The sequence below is a fragment of the Octopus bimaculoides genome, chromosome 8 (genome assembly GCF_046866305.1).
Source record: "Octopus bimaculoides isolate indiv1 chromosome 8, ASM4686630v1, whole genome shotgun sequence".
NCBI classification, from domain to species: Eukaryota; Metazoa; Mollusca; class Cephalopoda; order Octopoda; family Octopodidae; genus Octopus; species Octopus bimaculoides.
The window spans coordinates 30,629,959-30,651,941 of record NC_142935.1 but is presented as its reverse complement, the minus strand read 5'-3'; the positions used below and the strand labels follow the sequence as shown (position 1 = coordinate 30,651,941).

Here is a 21,983-nt window from a genome sequence, read left to right as displayed (position 1 = left end):
TTCCTCATGTCTTAAATATAGAACTGTATTATGGAAGAAAGTTTGCTAAATTGTTCTTTTCTTCAGTAACCCTTTTATATTAGATAATCTTCAGGAACCCTTTTATTTTAGATAATCTACATTTATGTCAATATGATAATGAGTGAGTTTACAAATTTAGAAATTTATGAGAAAGAAATGAAAAAGGAAATCAAATCTTGAAAGCATGAGGGCAATAAAAGTGATAATTTTATTGCTAAAAAAGAAACTTTATTAATTTGATATTCCTCTCTGTAACTTGAGGGTCTGCCCTGACAATGTCTTCACTGTCTTCTCTCTTTTCCAACTGGAGGAACCATTGTATCTTCCCTACAGCAAGACACCAGTTCTTGTCACTCTCACTCTCTCTCTGTCTGCCACTATTTTTCAAACTGATTTCTGAAGTATATCATTATCTGTCTTCTTTTTCTTTTACCATTTGTCTAGGAATTACACCCAAAGAGATTAAGCTTTGAGGAAGTTTCTTCCCGAGCAAGCAAATCAGAGAAGCCTTTGAGTATACTAAACTTTATAAATCAGCTGAAGACCTATTTCGTCGAGGTAATATATTGGAATTGTCTGAAACTTTCCACATCCAAAACACTCAAACATTACTGCTACAACACACACACACACACACACACACACACACACACACACAAACACACAAACACACACAAACACACACACACAAACACACACACACACAAACACACACACACACACACAAACACACACACACACACACACACACACATATCCAGAGCATTCATTTGTTTCCGATCATCTTTTGCAGGTGTCTGACAGCAATGATCCTGTCGTTTATATAAGTGTGCCAAGGATACAGACACGCTCTATCATTCAACATGGCATGCCTGATAGTATGGTGAGTATCCAGGTGAATTACTTCAGTTACGTCCAGCATATACACTCAGCTGGTCTGCTTACATTGATTGCTTCCATTTTTTCTATAGCGTGAATGTGTGTGTGTGTGTTGTGTCGTGTTGGAGGGGCTGCATAGAAAACATGTAAAATTATGATAAATATATATATATGCGTATATATGTGTGTGTATAAAGCTTTACTTTTATATTACACTATGGAAGACAGTAGAGATTGTAATTTTTTATGACTTACGAGAGGTGTCGGTGTTTAGTTACGTATTTAGGAGTTGATTATTGATTTACTTATTGAATTTATTTACCGATACGGTTGTACATTGGGTAAATGTGTTTGAAAGTTGTGGTTTCTTTGGTTTGTTTGTTCCCAAACAACACTTATTTTAGTGCTGTGGACACCACCAGATTGAATGGTACTGCCCAGGTGTCAAAACCATAATGATATCAGTGTGGCAGCTGATGATGGATGCATGTTGGATTGTTGGTATGGCTGTGGAATAGTATTATAACACATCCTTTTGATATAATCATTTAATATCTGCCTTTTTATGCTTGCATGAGCTAGGTGGAATTTGTTGAGGCAGATTACCAACAGTCAGATGCCCTCCATGTCTCCAACCTTCACCTGTTTCCAACAAAGTGAATATTTTCCTATAACTAGACATGTTTTTCATAGAAGTCTGGAAACAAAACAACATCACTTGTATAACAGTGATGTTCATTTAACTATCTCATTATGTCAAGACAGAGATGCACACACACACACACACACACACACACACACTTACATTGATGATGATGATGATGATGATGATTGTATTTTTTGCAGATAACTTTGACTGAGGATCGAGTCCTTGGTGTCCATGGTTGGCTGTGTTATGATAAATCTATTTCCCACTATTTCACCTTTGAAAAAGATCCTTCTCTGGCAAACAACAAGTAAGTCTTAACCATTTCTTTGAATAATTCTCTACATAAATATTTTGGGTCTGATTGTTTTAGCAAAATTTTGGAGAAGAAATGTTTCTCTTTACAGTTTTCTAATCTCTTGACAAGGATGATGTCCATCAGAGGTTATTTATCCTCGGATCATCTTGATTGAACAGATATGGTTTATTTTCATCATCATCGTTGTTTAACATCCACTTTCCATGCTGGCATGGGTCGGATGGTTTGACTGAGGACTGGCTAGCCAGGAGGCTGCACCAGGCTTCAATTTGATCTAGCAAGGTTTCTACAGCTGGATGCCCTTCCTAATGCCAACCACTCTGAGAGTGTAGTGGGTGCTTTTTACGTACCACCAGTACAGGAGCCAGTCAGGCAGCACTGGCATTGGCCATGCTCGAATGGTGCTTTTTACATGCCACCGACACACACACACATATATATATATATATATATATATATATATATATATATATTAGAACTTATTATTCAATATGCTCTTCTTTTCGCTGTTATTTCTAACAAGTCAAGCAACCATATTGTAACTCTCTTGTTGGTTTGCCTCCTTTGCTCTTTCACTTGTCCCATCCCATAGCTGGCTGCAATACCAGGGTTCTTCTGTTAGGGGTTTTAATGGGGATGTTTGTGAAATTTTAAACTGTTGATCTGTGAGTTTGATTGATCAGCATAATTAGCACCTCAATTAATGAGCTTTTTTTTTTATAATTACATAACTTGTGAAATGCATTCCTAATTATTAAATTATTTTGGCTGATTTGTAGAATCATTTGAGCGTCAGAAAATTGTCTTGGATGAAGCGTCAGACGATATGATGTGCTTGAGAAAACATCACAGTTCATAGGGTCAAGTTCTGTCAAGAAGTCTCAAATTTGAAACCAATTCGTGTTAAAGCCATTCTGCTACTTTCACTAGAACCATCATATTAATACCAGTGCCCCCTGACTGGCTCCGTGCCGGTGGCACGTAAAAAGTACCATCTGAACATGGTCAATGCCAGTGTCCCCTGACTGGCTCTCATGCCAGTGGCATGTAAAAAAGCACCCACTACACTCTCGGAGTGGTTGGCATTAGGAAGGGCATCTAGCAGTAGAAACATTGCCAGATCAGATTGGAGCTAGGTGCATCCTACTGGCTTTCCAGATCTCAGTCAAACCGTCCAACCCATGTCAGCATGGAAAGCGGATGTTAAACGATAATGATGATGATGTTTTAGCTTATTACTGTCTAAGTTAAAAATCCTTTAAAAAAATTTTGTCTTTCTTTCTTATTATTAATGAAATATAATGCCAAAAGTACCAGTCGAGTTCTGAGGTTGGTTTAATCAACTATACCCCTTCCCCTCTCTCTCACATGCACATGCGCACACACACACATACACACACAAATTGTGCCAATGTTAGATAAATCAATTATTACATTGCACTCTATAACAACATTTTGAAGTTGAAAAGTAATAAGTGTATAATTTTGTTTTATATCTCCAAAAGGACAAAGAAAAGGTTACCAGGGGCTTTTTCACCTGGTCTGAAAGTAGAACCGAAGCTGTTTGTGGTCTCCCATGATGCTCGTCTTCTGTTCACTGGGGGCCATTGGGACAACAGCCTCCAAGTGTTTCATTTAAGCAAATCAAAGAAAGTCAACCACATTATTGGACACATTGGTAAGTTGTCAACGTGGTTCTGTTTTTTTACTCTTTTACATTTTAAATGGTGAATCTGTAAAAGCACTAAAATGCCAGATAAGATGTCATGTGGAATTTTATCTGATTTTTGGTGTTTCGAGTTCTAATCCTGCTAGGGTCAACTTTGCTTTTTTCCTTTTGAGGGTTGATTAAGTACCAGTCTGTAGTGGTACTAACTACTTCTTAAACCCTTTCATTCCCTATGAAGCTTAGGGCATTGAGAACTTTTCTCCTGCTCTTCTCACCTCTTGTCTGTCTTTTTTGCTTCCTCTCCCAAATCTCGGTTTTGAGTTGTCTTTGATGCGTATGTTCAAGATGAGAGAGATTTCTTCAAACTTATTTGAAATTCAGCCTGGCTCTCTATCAGTTACAAGAACAAGTGTTCCAGTAGATCCAATCAGTGGAACAACCTGCTTCTGAAACTAACATACAAGTGGCTGAGTACACCACAAACACATATCCTTAAAGTAGTTCTCAGGGAGGCTCACTGTGACAAGGCTGGCCATTTTACATTACAGGCACAACTCATTTCTGCCAGCTGAGTGGACTAGAACAACTTGAATTAAATTGTCTTGCACTGCTGGGAATTGAAATCACAGCCATACGACTACGAGCTGAAAACCCTAACCACTAAGCCATGTGCTACTTTCACACTCAAGAAGTTGAAATCCATAACCATAAATTTAACTGTTGTAGACCTAGTTTCCTCCAACAGTGTCTTTCATTATACCAGCATTTCTTTATCCAAATAATGTTATTTCTCTTCATAAGACCTCTATAACAATCCTTTCTAAGCCTGAAATTTTGGGGAAGGGGAAAATAGTCACTTGCATCAACCTCAGTGCTTGACAGAGACTTGTTTCCATCAACCACGAAAGGATGAAAGGCAAAGTTGACCATGGCTGGATTTGAACCCAGAATGTAAAGATAGACAAAGTGCCATTTCATCTGTATAACTGCAGATGCTGGCACAAATTTATCCAATTATAACTTATAATTTCTATATAAAATTCCCATTCATTGTATAAATAAATAAATATACTGAAAAACTCAATCACCATATTAAAAAATCATGGACACTAAACTTCCACTTGCGAAGACCTGTTGAGGCAAGTGAAATCGAAATCGAGTTAAATTTGACGACTGGCACCCATGCCGTCGTCTCCTTCATTGGGACACGAAACTCAGCTTGTGAAGACTTATTGGGGCAAGCAAAAACGAAATTGTGATGGCATCTGTGCCCAGCGACGCCTTTCTGGCACTTGTGCCCGCGGCATGTGTAAGGACTTTCGAGCGAGATCATTGCCAGTGGCCCTGGACTGGCTCTTGTGCGGGTGACACATAAAATACACCATTTTGAGCGTGGCCGTTGCCAGTACCTCCTGACTGGTCTTCGTGCCGGTGGCACATAAAAGCACCCACTACACTCTCTGAGTGGTTGGCGTTAGGAAGGGCATCCAGCTGTAGAAACTCTGCCAAATCAGATTGGAGCCTGGTGTAGCCATCTGATTTCACCAGTCCTCAGTCAAATCGTCCAACCCATGCTAGCATGGAAAGCGGACGTTAAACGACGATGATGATGATACCTAACATGTATAAAATTACAACAATTAGAAATCAAACCAAAGTCAAATTAAAATATATAATAAAGAGATAACATGAAATCTATTTTCGAGGTATGAAATATTTTGCTACCTCATTGCCTCAGATCTGTGTAATATTAACACCAATAAACACCATTCTTCTTCAGATGTTGTCACCTGCCTAGCACTTGGTTATTGTGGAAGTCACTTGATTACTGGCTCCAGAGATACAACTTGTATGATCTGGAAGGTATTGTTTCAGGTGAGTTAATTATTTTTAACCTTTTTGACACTAAATTGCCTGAAACTAATTCTGGTTTTATGATGTGAAACTGTTTAATTCAAGCTCCCTTCCATCGTAATTTTATGTCATCATCTTTTGTTACATGTTCCAAACATGAAGCTTAATAAGGAAGAAATTAATTTCATAAATCCATTGAAATAGTAAATTATTTCTAACATGGAGTTTGTTTAGGTAAGTCTTCTGTGGTTGGATGCCTTTCCTTTCACCAACCATCATCAGTTTCCAAGTCAGGTAATATTTCCACACAACCAGACATGTTTTTGCAGAAGATTGGAAACAAAGAGCATCACTTGCATGACTATAACACTCATTTGCAAACGTCACACACACACACACACACACACACACACACACACACACACATTCCATTTGATTGCAGCCATGCTGGAGCATTGCCTTTAGTCGAACAAATCGACCCTAGGACTTATTCTTCGTAAGCCTAGCACTTATTCTGTCAGTCTCTTCTGCCAAACCACTAAGTTACGGGGACATAAACACACCAACATCGGTTGTCAAGCGATGGTGCGGGGACAAATACAGACACACAAGCATATACATACACCAACATATATACACATACACGCACTATATATATATATATATATATATATATATATATACACACAATGGGCTTCTTTTCAGTTTCTGCCTACCAAATCCACTCACAAAGCTTTGGTCAGCCCGAGGCTATAGTAGAAGACACCTGCCCAAGGTGCCATGTAGTGGGACTGAACCTGGAACCATGTGGTTAGTAAGCAAGCTACTTACCACACAGCCATTCCTACGCCTATATGTTGAGCTTCTTTAAGTTTCCATCTACCAAATCCACACATGGATTTGATTGGCTCAGAGCTACAAGTACAAGACACTTACCCAAGGTGCCTTGTAGTGGGACTGAACCTGAAACCATGTGGTTGGAAAGTAAATTTTTTACCACACAACCTCGTCTGCTTCCATCATTACTGCTTTGTCACTAATTTACCAATATCTCCATTACCATTCTACTTTCTGTACTCTGCTGCCTGTACTCTGTACTCTGCTTCCATCATTATTTTCCGAAGCATTTCAGTCATTACAACTCCAGGCTATTCTTGACCCCATCAACATTCATTGATTAATTTCCTATCATCTCTTACCATTCCTTACGTCTTCCATTCTTCCTTCAGGCTGGGAATGCTTGCAGCTTATCCAGTAAACCAAGCCAGATCCTCTATGGTCATGATGATGAAGTCACTGCTGTACATATTTCTACTGAGCTTGATATGGCTGTGTCTGCATCCAGGGTAGGTTTCCTAATAATTATTCATTTCTATTTGACTAGTTTAGTCAGATGAAGAGTAGCCTCCCTTGACGACACTGTCTCGTAAATTTTTATTCAATGTTCCAATCTGTTCTGAACATAGCAAGAATTGTTTGGATTTTCACTGTTCTTCGTGAATCCTATGAATTATTTCATTGTCATTCCATTTTTCTCTATTAATTTCTCCCTCCTGTCGTTGTTGTTGTTTCTCGTTTTAGGAAAATTGACATTAAAGTCACCATTCCGTTTACGTGACATAACATTTGCAGTTGTTGTTAGCTTAATGTTTTCGCTAATATTCTACCAGGTCGTCTTTCTCCTTATCACTTGTAGTGGGACCATCCCTTAGGGATAAAAACAGAGACAACTAGTTAAAATAGTAGCAGAAACGTCGCTGTAGAAACATTGCCAGATCAGATTGGAGCCTGGTGCAGCCTTCTGGCTTGCCAGTCCCCGGTCAAACCGTCCAACCCATGCCAGCATGGGAAGCAGACATTAAACGATGATGATTTTTTGGAATTGGTAAATCAAAACAAAAAACTAAAAAGTAGTAAAAAAAATGTTAGAATTTTGTTTTAAATACACAATAATTCTTTAGATCCAGTCTGTTTCTATACTTGATTTAACATGTTTACCACTGCAGCCTGTTACCGGAACTTACTGGTGATGCCACATGTTTCCAGTCACACTGCATACTGTTCAATTACAAAGAAATGTTGTCTTTTTGCATTTTTATAATATTTCATAATTAAATTTTAATATTTAGCTCTCATGTCATTTAAATATCTTTGAAACCATGTCAAAAATGCAGGATAAGAATATTTTTTTCAAATTATGAAAATGTATCACCAGTGATGCACATGGCAGTTATGTGAAGTCCGCAATGAGCCACTGGTGATGGTTAATGTGTTAATGATGGTTAATGGTATATGTGATGGTTAATGTGTTAAAAATTTGCTTTGATTGACATTTTAATTTACAACCTTTGTCCTTTCTTTCCACCTCCAGGATGGTACTGTTATCATTCACACTGTTCGTAAAGGACACTACATGAGAACTCTGCAGCCACCTTGCGATCCAACAGATTGTTTAAATATACCTCAAATTGATGTGGCAGATAATGGCCAAATTTGCCTTTTCTGTGAACATTATCAGACACCAAGAACTACTGTAAGTATATACTCTTTTACTATCTTTGCTGCTCTTTTACTTGTTTCAGTCATTTGACTGCAGCCATGCTGGAGCACCGCCTTTAGTCGAGCAGATCGACCCCAAAACTTATTCTTTGTAAGCCTAGTACTTATTCTATCGGTCTCTTTTGCCGAACCACTAAGTTACGGAGACGTAAACACACCAGCATCGGTTGTCAAGCGATGTTGGGGGACAAACAGACACACAAATATACACACACACACACGCACACACACACACACACACACACACACACACACACACACACACACACACACATATATATACATATATACGATGGGCTTCTTTCAGTTTCTGTCTACCAAATCCACTCACAAGGCTTTGGTTGGCCCAAGGCTATTGTAGAAGACACTTGCCCAAGGTGCCACACAGTGGGACTGAACCCAGAGCCATGTGATTCGTAAGCAAGTTACTTACCCTACAGCCACTCCTACACCTTTTTCTTTTTCTTTTTTCTTTCCTATGACCTCTTCTGCATCATGTTTGACTCACCAAGTCCTAGGTACTGGTGCTGTCTGGATCCTTTTGATTTACTGAAAAATCTCATGAAAACAAGCTGCTGAAATAGGGTTCTTCTGATGGATTGCTGGAGTACCATTTCTTGACAGAGGTGTGTAGCTCAGAGATCGGGGGGAGTCTCTCCAGGTTGAACTGATACTTCTTTGCATTGAAAGGATACAACTCTGGGACTAAAGGTATGTGGTTAGACTACTGCAAGAAAGAATTATGAGACAGAGCCAACAGAAAGGAGACCCAGGGGTAAACCAAGAATGGGATGATTGGATTAATATCCATAGTTGCAGTTGGTCCTGCTTGGCCATCCAACCAGAAAGTCTAATGATGGTTATTTCTGATAGGACTCTAAGAAGGAGATGCCTGAGGACTCTACCCCCACATACCTCTCAGGAATAGTGGGTAGATGGATAGGTGTGGCTGTGTGGTAAGAAGCTTGCTTCCCAACCACATGATTCTGGGCAAGTGTCTTCTACTATAGCCTCGGGCCAACCAAAGCCTTGTGAGTGACTTTGGTAGATGGAAACTGAAAGAAGCCTCTCATATATATATATTTATAATAATAGATGGCAAAACGAATTTCTGTGTGTCACACTTTGACCCCCCCCCCCTTCTCACTGTCCAGTGACACTCCTACTCCTCTTGCTGGGGTGAGAGTAATAGTAGGCATAGAAACGGTGAGGACAGTCGCAGATTGACTGATAGTAATAGTATGAGGTGTAGTTGTGATAGAGGCGACGGTGATGATGATGGTGGTGGTGGTGGTAGCTGAAGCAGTGAAGCATGACGGTGATAGTAAGAGATGTGAAAGACAGTGATGATGTTGGTGTAACTTAGTGGTTCAACAAAAGATTCGATAGAATAAGTACTAGGCTTACAAAGAATAAGTCCTAGTGTTGATTTGTTCAACTAAAGGCAGTGCTCCAGCATGGCCACAGTCAAATGACTGAAACGAATAAAAGAATTTCAGCTGTGTCACTTTTCAATCCATTCTATGTTTTTTTCTGAGGTTTAGTGTATTGTTTTTGTTCATCTGTGTTTCATGATATGTGTTTTTGTCTTATTTCCAGACCAAATATTCTCTCCAATTGTATACAATTAATGGTAAACATCTCTTCCAACACCAAGTTTCCCATGCCATTCACCATATGGCTATTGGTGAAGATTACCTCGTTACTGGCAATGATCAAGGATATCTCACTATTTATGAACTTTTTGGGTAAGTCAGACTATTCCACCTGTACCAACTCCAAAGACAACATCAGGCAAACTAACGAGGAACTCTCTAAGTAGTTTAGAAAATTTACTATTTGTAAATCTCATAACGAGAGATATTCAGTAACAGTACTTACGAGTAAAGATTATTTGCCAACATAACATAGCAAATATATAAGGACACAGATCGTGTTGTATAGCCAGCTGGAGACGATGTCTCCTAGGGCTAAATTACAGCAACATTCATCATTTAAAAAAATGTGAATAAATAAGTTTTACATTCGGCAGAGTAATCTGAATGCTAAAGGGTTAAATATCTGATGGTTTTTATGCAGGAGCTCTGCAATATTGTCCAAACAATGGGCAAGTGTCTTCTACTATAGCCACGGGCCGACCAAAGTTTTGTGAGTGGATTTGTTAGATGGAAACTGAAAGAAGCCCGTCGTTTATGTGTTTGAGGGGATGTGTGGCTGTGTTTGTCTCCCCTCCCAACCGATGTAACTTAGTGGTTTGGCAAAAATGATCGATAGAATAAGTACTAGGCTTACAAAGAATAAGTCTGAGGTCAATTTGCTTGACTAAAAAGGCAGTGCTCCAGCATGGCCACAGTCAAATGACTGAAACAAGTAAAAGAACAAAGACCTCTTCACTTTCTGGATGTTTTGACCCGGTTGGTAATAACGTTTTTAGTATGTTTCTTGCAGGACAAACTGATGAGATAGATTTATATTTGTTCATCACTGATTCATTCATTGTTGAACTGGGATAACAGAAGGCTAATTGTAAATAATGTGACGTTTGTCTTGAAATGATTGATAACATGGGTCGGACCACAAAAGCACACCCCAGTGAGCATCTGCAATGCTCTGGACAATTTGGGGTCTTGGAACAAAATCCTTTGTTTTCTTCATGTTCTGGTGTTGTTCATTTATCATTGATATTTAATTCCCATGAGAAATGAGGAAAATGTATTAAGTAAAATTTGTGGAAACTTAATTGAATATCTATGTATCTAATTTCTTTCATTTTTTTCTTCTTTTTTCCTCCCAGACTTGCTGTAATCACAACAATTCCCTTGCTGGTGCCAATACAGTGCATTGCATTCACACCTGGTAACACCCACATTCTTGTCGCTCTCCGTGATGGCAAACTCATAATTGTTGGGACCAAAAGTAAAGCTGAGATAAAATAGACCATCTTCCTTTTAGGACCCACATTCTGGAACATCTGTAAACGACCCCTTAAAGCTATTTGGCAGTTCTAATGAAACTTCGTGCAGTTGCTCGTAGCTCATTAGGAAATTTACTGCAGCTCCTTGGTGATCATTATAAAACTCCTTGCAGTGGTTATAGTGGAAACTCCTTGGGGGATGCTTGACAGTCATAGAGAAACTCCTATTTCGTGTTTGGGGGTACCATAAGGAAGCTCTTCATGAGCACTTGAGGGGGTTATGGTAAAAATACTTTGCAGCTCCTAGAGAAGGTTTATGAAATATTTTAGAGCTTCGTGAAACTCCAGGAAGCACCTTGGTGCTTACATTGTCTTCAGTTTCCTACAGGTGTAAGCTATATGCTTCTATGTACAGATGACTGACACCCAACACACTTTGGAATTAGCAATGGCCTTGTCTTCCTCATGGACTTTTACTGACGACATACATAATTTATAATGGACTTTGCACATTTTGAAAGATCTCTGTTCGATCCACACATTGTGTGTGTGTGTGTGTGTGTGTGTAAATAGTATTTTGTATACAAAATAACTACCAATTTTTAAACTTTGCTTATGTGTATGAGAGTGTATATACACCAATATACACACATTATAGATATACGTGTGAATTTTTAAATCAGTGTGTGTGTATATATATATATATGTATATGTGTGTGTGTATATATATATATATATATATATATATATATATATATATATGTGTGTATGTATATATATATATCTATGTGTGTATGTATATATATATATCTATGTGTGTATGTATATATATATCTATGTGTATGCATATGTATATGTATGCATATATATATATATATATATATATGAATTCATTTTATAAGTAAAGATATATGCTGATAATGTGTTTAGATAAAATGTTCAATTATAACGGAGAAGCAAACACTAAAAGAAGAATTCATGGAATGAAAATCAACAAAAGTTCTTGATGAAATTCTTCTCTCCTGTTCTAAAAACTTTTCTTCCAAATGTTAACCAACAGAGAATAATTGCATAATTAATGTAAAAATGGAGCTTTAAATATGAAACATAAATGTTTGGGGGAGATAGATTTTATTACTGGGTGTTTTACTGCTGAAAAATAAGAAAAAAGCACATATGAACTTTATGATAGTGACTTGGCAGAAGATTTGACCATTTCTTTGTTCTATTTATTGCTGCACTTTTGACAGGGTTGATAGTCTGGGATAGAATATTTTATGTGTGTATTGGTATGTATATACATGATATACATATATAAGTATGTATATATATATATCATGTGATTGACTAGACTATCAGATGTTGTTATACATCGCTGGTCACAATGCGCTTTGCATTATTGTTTCAGGTTTTGAATGATATCTCCTTGCTGGCTTGGCTATCAGGCCTATATATATATATATATATATATATATATAAACCCACATACAGCATGGCCACTGCCCCTGGCTGAAACAAATAGTATGTATGAAAGAGAGAGATACTGTGTTGGAGAGGAAGCATCTAACCCATGCAAGCATAGAAATGTAGATGTAAATATGATGTGGGTGGTAAAAAAAAATGAACTAAGGGAGATAACTCAGTGGCTAGAGATAGATTTGAACAGCCAAGACAAATCAGGGTATATTAAACAACATATAAAAAAAATTCCTAATTTATTGAAATTATCTCCCTTCCCAGGGAGGAGATACCAATCACTTGGTGCTTGTTGATACCAACTTCAATTTAGAAAGGAAGATCATTTCAAGAATTTAGAATTCCTCAGAAACAATTCGATTCTCTGAAGGCAGGAGGGCAGCTTTGGACACACGTTTGTTTTGGCATTGTCCACTCAGCAATTGTTCGACATTATCTTCAGCTGACAAGATATGTGGACATATGCAAATAAGAGTTGAACTCATTAATGGCTCAGGTAATTTGCATAATAAATGAAATGCAAATGAGCTGAAAGAAATAACTCAGATTGCCCTGTGGAATTCATTTAAACATCAGATTGGAGCCTGGTGTAGCCATCTGGTTCACCAGTCCTCAATCAAATCGTCCAACCCATGCTAGCATGGAAAGCAGACATTAAATGATGATGATGACTAAAGGGACATTGGGTGACATGTAAAATAAGTTCTTTCATCATTTCAGTCATTAGATTGTGGCCATGCTGGAGCACCACCTTGAAAAATTTTAGTTCAACAAATTGACCCCAGGGCTTTTTTTTTTAAAGTCTGGTACTTATTCTATTTGTCTCTTTTCCCAATAAGTCACAGGATGTAAACACACCAACACCGGTTTCCAAATGGTGGTGGGAGACAAACTCACGCGTGCAACAGGTTTCTTTCAGTTTCTGTCTACAATATTCACTCACAAGACTGTTTCGTTTGAGGGCATAGTAAAAGACACTTGCCCAAGGTGCCATACAGTGGTACTGAACCTGAAACTGTGTGGTTGAAAAGGAAACTTCTTACCACACAACCACACCTGCACCTATGTGATTTCTTGATTTTTTGAAATTATCTCTTTCCAGAGAGAATAATCCAGTTTGATTACAATTGGTGTCGACTCCAAATGTGATGGGGGAATAATCTCAAGAATCAAGGATTTTCTCCCAGACAGACATGCCATTAAGGATAAGAGTCTGTAATTTTGAAAAAAATGTATCGAGGGTGGGGGGGTTAATTTTATGGAAAAGATATGGTTTGGAATGAACTGTTGAGTATGTTATGGTAAGACAAAGAGGGGAAAATCCGAACACACATTACCTATTTAACAGAAAATTTTACACAAACATACACACACGTGTATATATTCTACTGTTGATATCTGAATTTGTGTATGTATACATAGAAAACCACTCTGATATGCAAACTCATGTATTAGTTCATATATGAAAGCTGCATGCATATGCACACATATGCATGCACACACATAAGCGAGAGAAATATGTATATATAGAGAGATGCTGTGATGTGACCTGTGAAATTTTATTTTATTTGGTTTTTAAATTTGAATAATGTATAATAAATAGTTATAATTAATTGTGAACAGGAGTAGTAGGGGGGAGAGCATCATAGCCATGTGTTGACTAGGATTCTTTTGGAGTGTTTGAATAATTCACCTCTGGAAACAGGGTTGTTTTAATATTCATTGTCCTTAAACAAACCTTATTCAGGGACCTTTTTATCAAGATGACCAACTCGACCTGAAGAAAATTCTAACTGGGCCCCACCTGCAAGGTCATGTGCTGTTTTTATCTTGATATAAGGTCACCATGTCACACACATATGGTTGTGATGCATGTGCCTGGTGTACCCTTATCAGACGGGTAGTCATGGTGGGTATACTGGGCTTTGTGTATTTGTACCCCATTGTCACTTTGATGGCATACACTGCTCTCTCATTCAATAGTAATAATAATAATTACAACAATCTGTAGTCCTTTTCAATGACTCTGGCTGTGACATATATTAAACGGTGAAGACAACTAGAAATCATGTTTTTTGGGTTGAGTTCTTGTGGAAATCTATTTCTAAGTTAGGTTTGCGATTATTCTTTTATACAGATCCTTGCCCACCAAACCAAGGAGCTGCATCCCTTTATCCATCTCCGTATTCCTTTACATTTGGTCCATTCAACAGTGCTTCATCCAAGCGACTTTTCTCACAAGACAAAAATATCCTGTTTTTTTTAGTATTTTTTTTTTTAAACCTGACTGGTGGAAATGTTCATTCGGGACTGTTAAGTTTTTTTTTTTTTTCATATATAAGTTTTTTTAAATATTTTAATTTAATTTGTTATTTTTCTTCAACTTAATTTTTTTTTTAGATGTTTTAGCAATATCTTCTGGGTGCAGGGTGGATACAAGATCATCCAACCTGAAGTACAAAACATAAAATAAAATAAAAAGTAATTAAAAAATAAAAAAATTAATATAAGCTGGATGTATATATTAATCGAAATACACAGATACCAAATTAGGAATTAATGATGATGAAAATAACAAAATGAAAAAAAAATTATAAATTAATTAATAAGAATTATTTCATAACAGAAATTAAGCTTTACATCTTTTTGTGGAAAAAAAAAAGATTACTGAATAAAATTGATTTATGTTTTAAATATTTTTACTTGTTTGTTATTTCTATTTATTTATTTTTTTAATAATTTATTCAGTGGTGGTAGGGCAACATTTGTAACCCATTGTTTCAAGGCCTCAGAAACTGAGCTACATCCATGGCAAGTGGTAACATTCATGACGTTTTTTGAGGGTCTTTGCCATTGGTTGGAGGGAAGGTAGTATCCATGGCCCTTTTGAGCATCACGGAGGAAAAGAGCAGATTATGTATCAAATACAATTTGTCCCGAGATATTAAATAGCAAAAAAAAAAAAAAAAAAAAAAAAAACCCCCAGCAAAATACCATTGATTTACAAATAAGTGGCTCATATAAGACCCACAGTCAAATCTCAAGCACCAAACACCAATATGTCTCTACCTTACATCTTATGTGACCATTAAAAGAAGGCAAGGAGTGATTTTGAAATTGGTATTGAACAGAGCCCTGCAAATGAACAAGGCAAGCAAAATTTACGTATTTGGAGTATCTCATAAGAGCAAATTGTGTATAAAACTTATTGGTTATTGGAAAACGGCCAAGGGGAAAACAGAAACATTAGAATTAGTAACATTATGGAGCTAATAGAATTGAAAGTGTAACAAATAAGAACAGGAGAAGATAGATGAATGGTACAAAATTTCTACATGAGCCACCCACACATCAAGAGTGGGTGGTCACTAATGTAGTTTGAAAAACTGTCTGCTATTTCTAGTAGGTCAAGTGACCACATGCAGGCCGTCTCATTAGGCCGGTCTGCTTCTATGTAAAGAAATGACAGACGATATCAGTATGGCTCATTAGTAATTTCACAGATTGCCAACTCATTGATATACTCGCTTCACAGTTGGAATTCAATTGATTTTGGAAAGGTGTGAACGTATCAATTATATTGTTACTGTTTTCATTCATTAGACTGTAGCCAAGCAGGGAGACCTTCAACAACCTAAGGGCTGTTATCGATTATATCAACTCCAGTCCTTATTTTAGTGATGCTTATTTTATTGATCTGTTAATTGCTCTTCATTTTATTTGAATACAATTAGAAAATTTTACCTTTATGTTTTGGAGGCGTAAACTTTGTTAACTATGGCTTTTATAAACGTTTCTTCAATTCGGTTTCAAGTGTGGGTCTTGTTAATGATATTTTGATATGATACCTTGGACCCACGAATATCCGTAAATCTAGGCATTATAAAAACGTGTGCACGTATAGAAACAAAAATAGATTCCCTCCAAAATACTCAATTTTTAAACCCCTAATTAACTCCTAGTTAGAAATCTGCTATTCAACAAACTTTTCTCCAACCTACATCCTTTTGTGAGCCCCAAAGCACCATGACCTGAAGCTGACACACGTAATTACAAAGTCTTACATGCTTGACTGAACTCTGAACAATATCTTCCACCTTACGAAACAAACGAGTTAAATCCTGTAAATAGTATTAAACTAACACCAACAATAAGCAAAAATATCTTCTGACTAACGAAGCTTTCCATCTATTCATATTCTTTTGTGAACACTTAAGACACGTGATAACCAAAATTCCAAACTAAAACTCCAGGACCCAAAATCGACGCATCTAAATAAACACACGTAATTACGAAGTTTTATAACTTAGATTAAATTCCTAACAATAACCTCCATCTTTTCAAAGCAAACAAGTAATATTTTCCCATCAGTGTTCAGACAGCATCAACAACGATTAAACTTAGCTACACATTTATCGACCAACTAATTTTTCCCCAATCTGCATTCTTTTATGAACCCTAAAATACGACCCCATGACCTGAAGCTAACACACCTAAATATACACTCGATTACAGTTTTACATGCAGGACTGAACTCTAAACAACACAACATCAACTTTAATTACAGCCGTCTTTAGTATCTTTCCACCAGATATTATCTTACAACCTAATTATTATTCAAGGGTTTCACGTACAGGCCCCACCCCACCAAAAAACTTGCTAGAGATTATATAAAGCCAATATGAACTCAAATGTATCACAAACCAATGAAGGTTAAGTGATCTGAAACTTCGAAGTCACTATCAACACTATTATTTTAAAAGAATAATATATACACACATACATAGTTGTAAAAACTAGTACTTCATGTCTGGTTATTCGAATTTCGCACACTTCTGATCATCAGATTAACACTTGACATCCAATCTAATAATCGGAAACGAGATTAGAATAACAGGACTTGAAGTAGTCAGCAATTGCAACCAGAAATAATTCTCTGACTGGAACTCGGTGCTGTTCTATGCTCGTCTGTTCTACGTATGTGTTGAACGTACACTCAAACACATTCACACACATGCACATACATACACACATATGTACATGCATACATATACATGTGTGTGCGTAAAAATCCCACAAATACGATTAAAATTTGAGGCAAAGAGGAAAGTAACAAAATTTTCTATGTGGATTCAGACAAATGAATGCATTTGCTTGAAAAAGCGTAGACATATAAAGCGAAAAATAGCAAAGAAGTGTACAATATACAAGAGGAAGAAACAGAAGAATATCTGACGTTTCGGATGAGGCTCTTTGTCAAAGAGAGAAAAAAAAACAGGAAAAGAAATTGAAAGGCAAGAAAAAGAGAAGGGACTGTCCTCCAACATCGCTTGACAACCGATGCTGGTATGTTTACGTCCCTGTAACTTAGCGGTTCAGCAAAAGAAAATCGATAGAATAAGTACTAGGCTTCCAAAGAATAAGTCCTGGGGTCGATTTGCTCGACTAAAAGTGGTGCTCCAGCATTGCCACAGTCAAATGACTGAAACAAGTAAAAGAGTATACATATAAATTTCGTTGTGTAATATCTATGATATCGTTTATTAATTATATTTTCTTTATTATAGTACAGATTTAATCATGATTTCTGGCAACGCTATGTATTTTGTTGTTGTTGCTGCTGCTGCTGCTGCTGCTGCTGATGATGATGATGATGATTTAGACAGTATGAAAGATAGTTACAACTCTTTAAGTCTGTGATAATGAAAACGACTATAATGTTGATAATACTGTTGTTGAAGACGACATTTCAGTTCGTACTTAGAGTAGAATAATGGTAAATTGTTAAAAGAAAGCAGTTTGTTCTCTTGTGTCCTGTTATAAATCTAAAGACTCCATCTCTGTCTCATAACATCTCTCTCCCCCCCCTCTCTCTCTCTCTCTCCTTCCATTGCAGTAGCAACAGCCAATAAGTTGTTTAAATGTCCCTTTCTTTATCTTCAATAATAATTACATTCATATCTAGGACGCTTTATAGGAATATATTGTTGTCTCCTCGATGTTTCGCTCCAGTCCTTCCCATCGCCAGCTCTTTATAATCGCTTCCCAGCATGTTATACATCCTAGCAGAACATTCCTCCTGCCAATGGCGCCTCTCCCCTCCACTATATGTTCGGTTGTTTGGTTCGAAGACATGTTCAATGAAATTAGTCAACAACACATTTGACCGGTCTTTTGTTAGCAGATATTCAACTCATCAATTATTTAGTTCACTATTGCAGGTGTTTTCTGTTGAGAGAGAGAGAGTGTGTGTGAGAGAGAGAGATATATAAAGAGTGTGAGAGAGAGAGAGAGTAAAGAGAGAGTAGAGAGAGAGAGAGAGTGTGTGTGTGTAGAGAGGGAGAGAGGGAGAGAGAAAGAAAGATTGAGAGGGAGATAGATAGACAGATAGATAGATGATAGAGAGGAAGAAAGGGGAAAGAGAGAGAGAGAGGAAGGGAGGAGAGGGAGGAAGAGAAGATGATAGATAGATAGATAGATAGATAGACAGACAGAGAAAAGGAGAGAGACAGAGAGAGAGAGAGAGAGAAGGAAAGGTACTCCCTAAGAGTTCCAGAAGCTTGATAGTGTGAACGTCGTACTTCTGTGAAGGTGAAATAAACATCAGAGATGCTTTTGTCGCATGTAGAAACTGCAGGAGTAACGCAGAGGTTTTGCAAGCCCTCCTTCTAACTCCATTGCAATACTGGAAACCCTTCCGTATCTCGGGTCCATTTCTATGATATGCTTACGTTATTAGAGCCGCTTCGAACTCAAAACCTGATTCTGAGCGTTCAGCCTTTTGCCGAGAGATCTGCACAAATGATTTGTTTTGATAGTGATCGAATGTTCGTGTCGCCCATTAGTTCGCTCGCTACAATCAAATCGACGCTGTCTGAACAGGTGCACGAGTGTGCCACGCGCCAGGTGTCAAAGTGGTAGCAGAGCAAAGTGAGATGAAGTGTTTTGCTCAAGAACACAACGATCGTGAGTACGACACCCTAACCACTAAGCCATGTGCTTTCATAATAATAATAGTAATAATAATATTATTAATAATAATAATAATAATAACAATTCCTATCATAGTAGGTGCCTTAGGTATAATAAAAAAATATTCAGACAAATACATAACAAAAACCCCAGGACTTACAAATATATATAACATACAGAAAATTGCACTACTGGGTACTGCACACATTCTACGCAAAACACTTTCAATACAGTAAACATAAGAGCACCACAGCAAACCACAGCACATACCCAAGGCGCACAGAGCTGCGCTCGGTAGTGAAGTGAAAGCACGTTATAAAAATAAAACTACTGAATAATAATAATAATAATAATAATAATAATAATAATAATAATAGAAGAAGGTCAAGCTTGTGCAGGTTGAAAGATTGCAAAGATAAAGCATTATTCAAGAAATTGAAAACGAATGAAACTGAAAATAGGTGGCTAAAGATAAGAATGCATGGTCAATTTCATAGGGTTGTTGAAAATAAGACAGAAAAAAGATGGCTGTGGATGACTAAAAGTGATTTAAAACCGGAAACGGAGGCTCTAATCTGTGCTGCCCAAGAGCAAGCACTAAGAACAAACTACATAAAATGCCGAATAGACAACACAGCAGAAAGCGATAAACGCAGAACCTGTGGACAAAACGGTGAAACCGTGTGACATGTTACCAGTCAAAAGTACACCACTAGCCTAGAAAGAATATAAGAGACGCCACGACAATATAGCCAGGCTTGTCCATTGGACACTTTGCAACAAATATGGACTTGACAGAGCAAAAAATTGGTACGACCACAAACCTGAAGGCATCGTCGGAAATAGAAATGCAAAGATCCTATGGGATTTTATGATTCAGTGCGACCATGAGATAGAAAATAGGATGCCAGACATAGTCTTAACTGAGAAAGAAAACAAACTATGCTGGATCATAGACATAGCATGCCCAGCTGACAACAAGGTATGCGATAAGGAAGAAAGAAAAATCGAGAAATATCACAGATTAGCTTGGGAAGTTAAGCAGTTGTGGTCGATGAAAAAGGTAGCAGTAGTACCAATAATTGTCGAAGCCCTGGGAACAGTGAGCAAAAATATCGAGAAGTTCGTGGAACAAATAGGGGCAGCAATAAGGGTGGAGCACTTGCAGAAAACAGCACTGCTTGGAACCGCTCGAATACTCCGGAAGGTGCTCAAAAAATAATAGGTGTTACATTAGTTAACTGGTAGTGAACAGCTGACACCGTAGTACATCTCCAGCGTTAGAGGCTGTGCAAAGGCAATAATAAATATAATGACCGAAAATACAAGGAGCGATACAGAAGCAGATACTGCACTTAATGAGAGTAACCGAGAGAAGTATAATGTCTCAAGCACTGAGTGTAGAGAAGAACTAAATAATGAAGACAAAGAAATGGTTAAAGACATTACTAGTTTCGTTGAGGAAAACCTGGATATGGAAATAAATGGGTTCAGGGAAGTAGATAGAAATTTGCTCAGTGGGTTGACCCTGAAGGTGAATAAAATACTGAAAGAAATCAAGACAAATTGTATAACCGGAACGGAGAGATTGATTAAAGCCTGCATCATCTATATAGGAAATAAAGTAGGCCTCAAACCAAACCGTAAATGTGGGAATGAAGAAAAAGAACCTTAGTGGAAAAGAAGAATAAAACAATCAATGAACGAACTACGAAAACATATCAACATCTTGGAACGAAAGAAAAATGTGAAATGAAGAGGGAAGAAAAATATCAGGAACTAAAACGTAGATATAGAATAAATAAAAAGCGGGGTTATATGTAATTCTTGAAGATCTGAAAAAACGATTGCAAGTTAAAGCGACAAAGATGAAGAGATATGACCAAAGAATTGAACAATATAAAATCAACAGATTGTTCCAAGAAGACCAGAAAAGGGTTTATCAATAGCTGAACGGAAAGGTTAACAGCATTGAGAGATCAGACGCCGAAGAAAGTGAAAGGTTTTGGAGTTACATCTGGAATAAAGATGGAAGCGTGAGTAGTCACGTTGGACTTATTTTCATATTTGAATTCGCAGATGTCAGGATAGATAGCATAGTTCTTTGGTTTGTATGTATGTATGTATGTATGTATGTATGTATGTATGTATGTGTGTGTGTATGTATGTATGTATGTATAAATAAATAAATGGAGTTAAACGCAGGTGTTATTCGAATTCTTTTACTTCCGACATATGTTTCAACCCGGAGTTTCTACCTTTACAAACAGGGTGTTATGTCCTTATTATTTGTGTGATTTTTTGCTGCCCTGTTAACTGTTTATTTATTTTTTCCCGTGTTAATTGTAAACAAAGGGAAAATACACACATCCATTTATATTCATGTATGTATTATTTTAAAAGAAAAATCTGTTTTTTTTTGTTTTTTTTGCTATCAAATACACACACACACATAATGTGACTGTGTGGTAGGAAGCTTGCTTCCCAAACCAATGGTTCTGCATGACACTTTGGGTAAGTTTTCTACTTTAACCCCAGGCCGACCAAACCCTTGTGATAGGTTTTGATACACAGAAACTGAAAAAAGCCCGTCGTATACATATATGTATGCAAGTATTTCTATGTGTATGAGATAGATAGATAGATAGATAGATAGATAGATAGATAGATAGAT

General features: G+C 37.2%; 1 protein-coding gene and 1 long non-coding RNA gene across 5 annotated transcripts in view; one reads left to right on the top strand and one right to left on the bottom strand.

Moving 5' to 3' along the window:
• Nucleotides 1–11,292, top strand: part of LOC106874635 (neurobeachin-like protein 1) — a 228,537-nt gene extending 217,245 nt beyond the window's left edge. For all 4 annotated transcript variants that reach the window (XM_089356297.1, XM_089356298.1, XM_089356295.1 and 1 more), the window contains exons 50-58: nucleotides 466–579; nucleotides 815–904; nucleotides 1,747–1,856; nucleotides 3,371–3,543; nucleotides 5,315–5,409; nucleotides 6,618–6,734; nucleotides 7,760–7,921; nucleotides 9,547–9,695; nucleotides 10,742–11,292. In XM_089356297.1, coding sequence (XP_089212423.1) covers nucleotides 466–579; nucleotides 815–904; nucleotides 1,747–1,856; nucleotides 3,371–3,543; nucleotides 5,315–5,409; nucleotides 6,618–6,734; nucleotides 7,760–7,921; nucleotides 9,547–9,695; nucleotides 10,742–10,883 — 1,152 coding nt within the window. In that variant the 3' untranslated portion in view covers nucleotides 10,884–11,292. The remainder of the gene's footprint in view (nucleotides 1–465; nucleotides 580–814; nucleotides 905–1,746; nucleotides 1,857–3,370; nucleotides 3,544–5,314; nucleotides 5,410–6,617; nucleotides 6,735–7,759; nucleotides 7,922–9,546; nucleotides 9,696–10,741) is intronic.
• Nucleotides 11,293–13,883: 2,591 nt separating this feature from the next.
• Nucleotides 13,884–21,983, bottom strand: part of LOC128248559 (uncharacterized) — a 27,233-nt gene continuing 19,133 nt past the window's right edge. The window contains exon 3 of the long non-coding RNA XR_016242840.1: nucleotides 13,884–14,787. This is a non-coding gene — a long non-coding RNA (uncharacterized LOC128248559). The remainder of the gene's footprint in view (nucleotides 14,788–21,983) is intronic.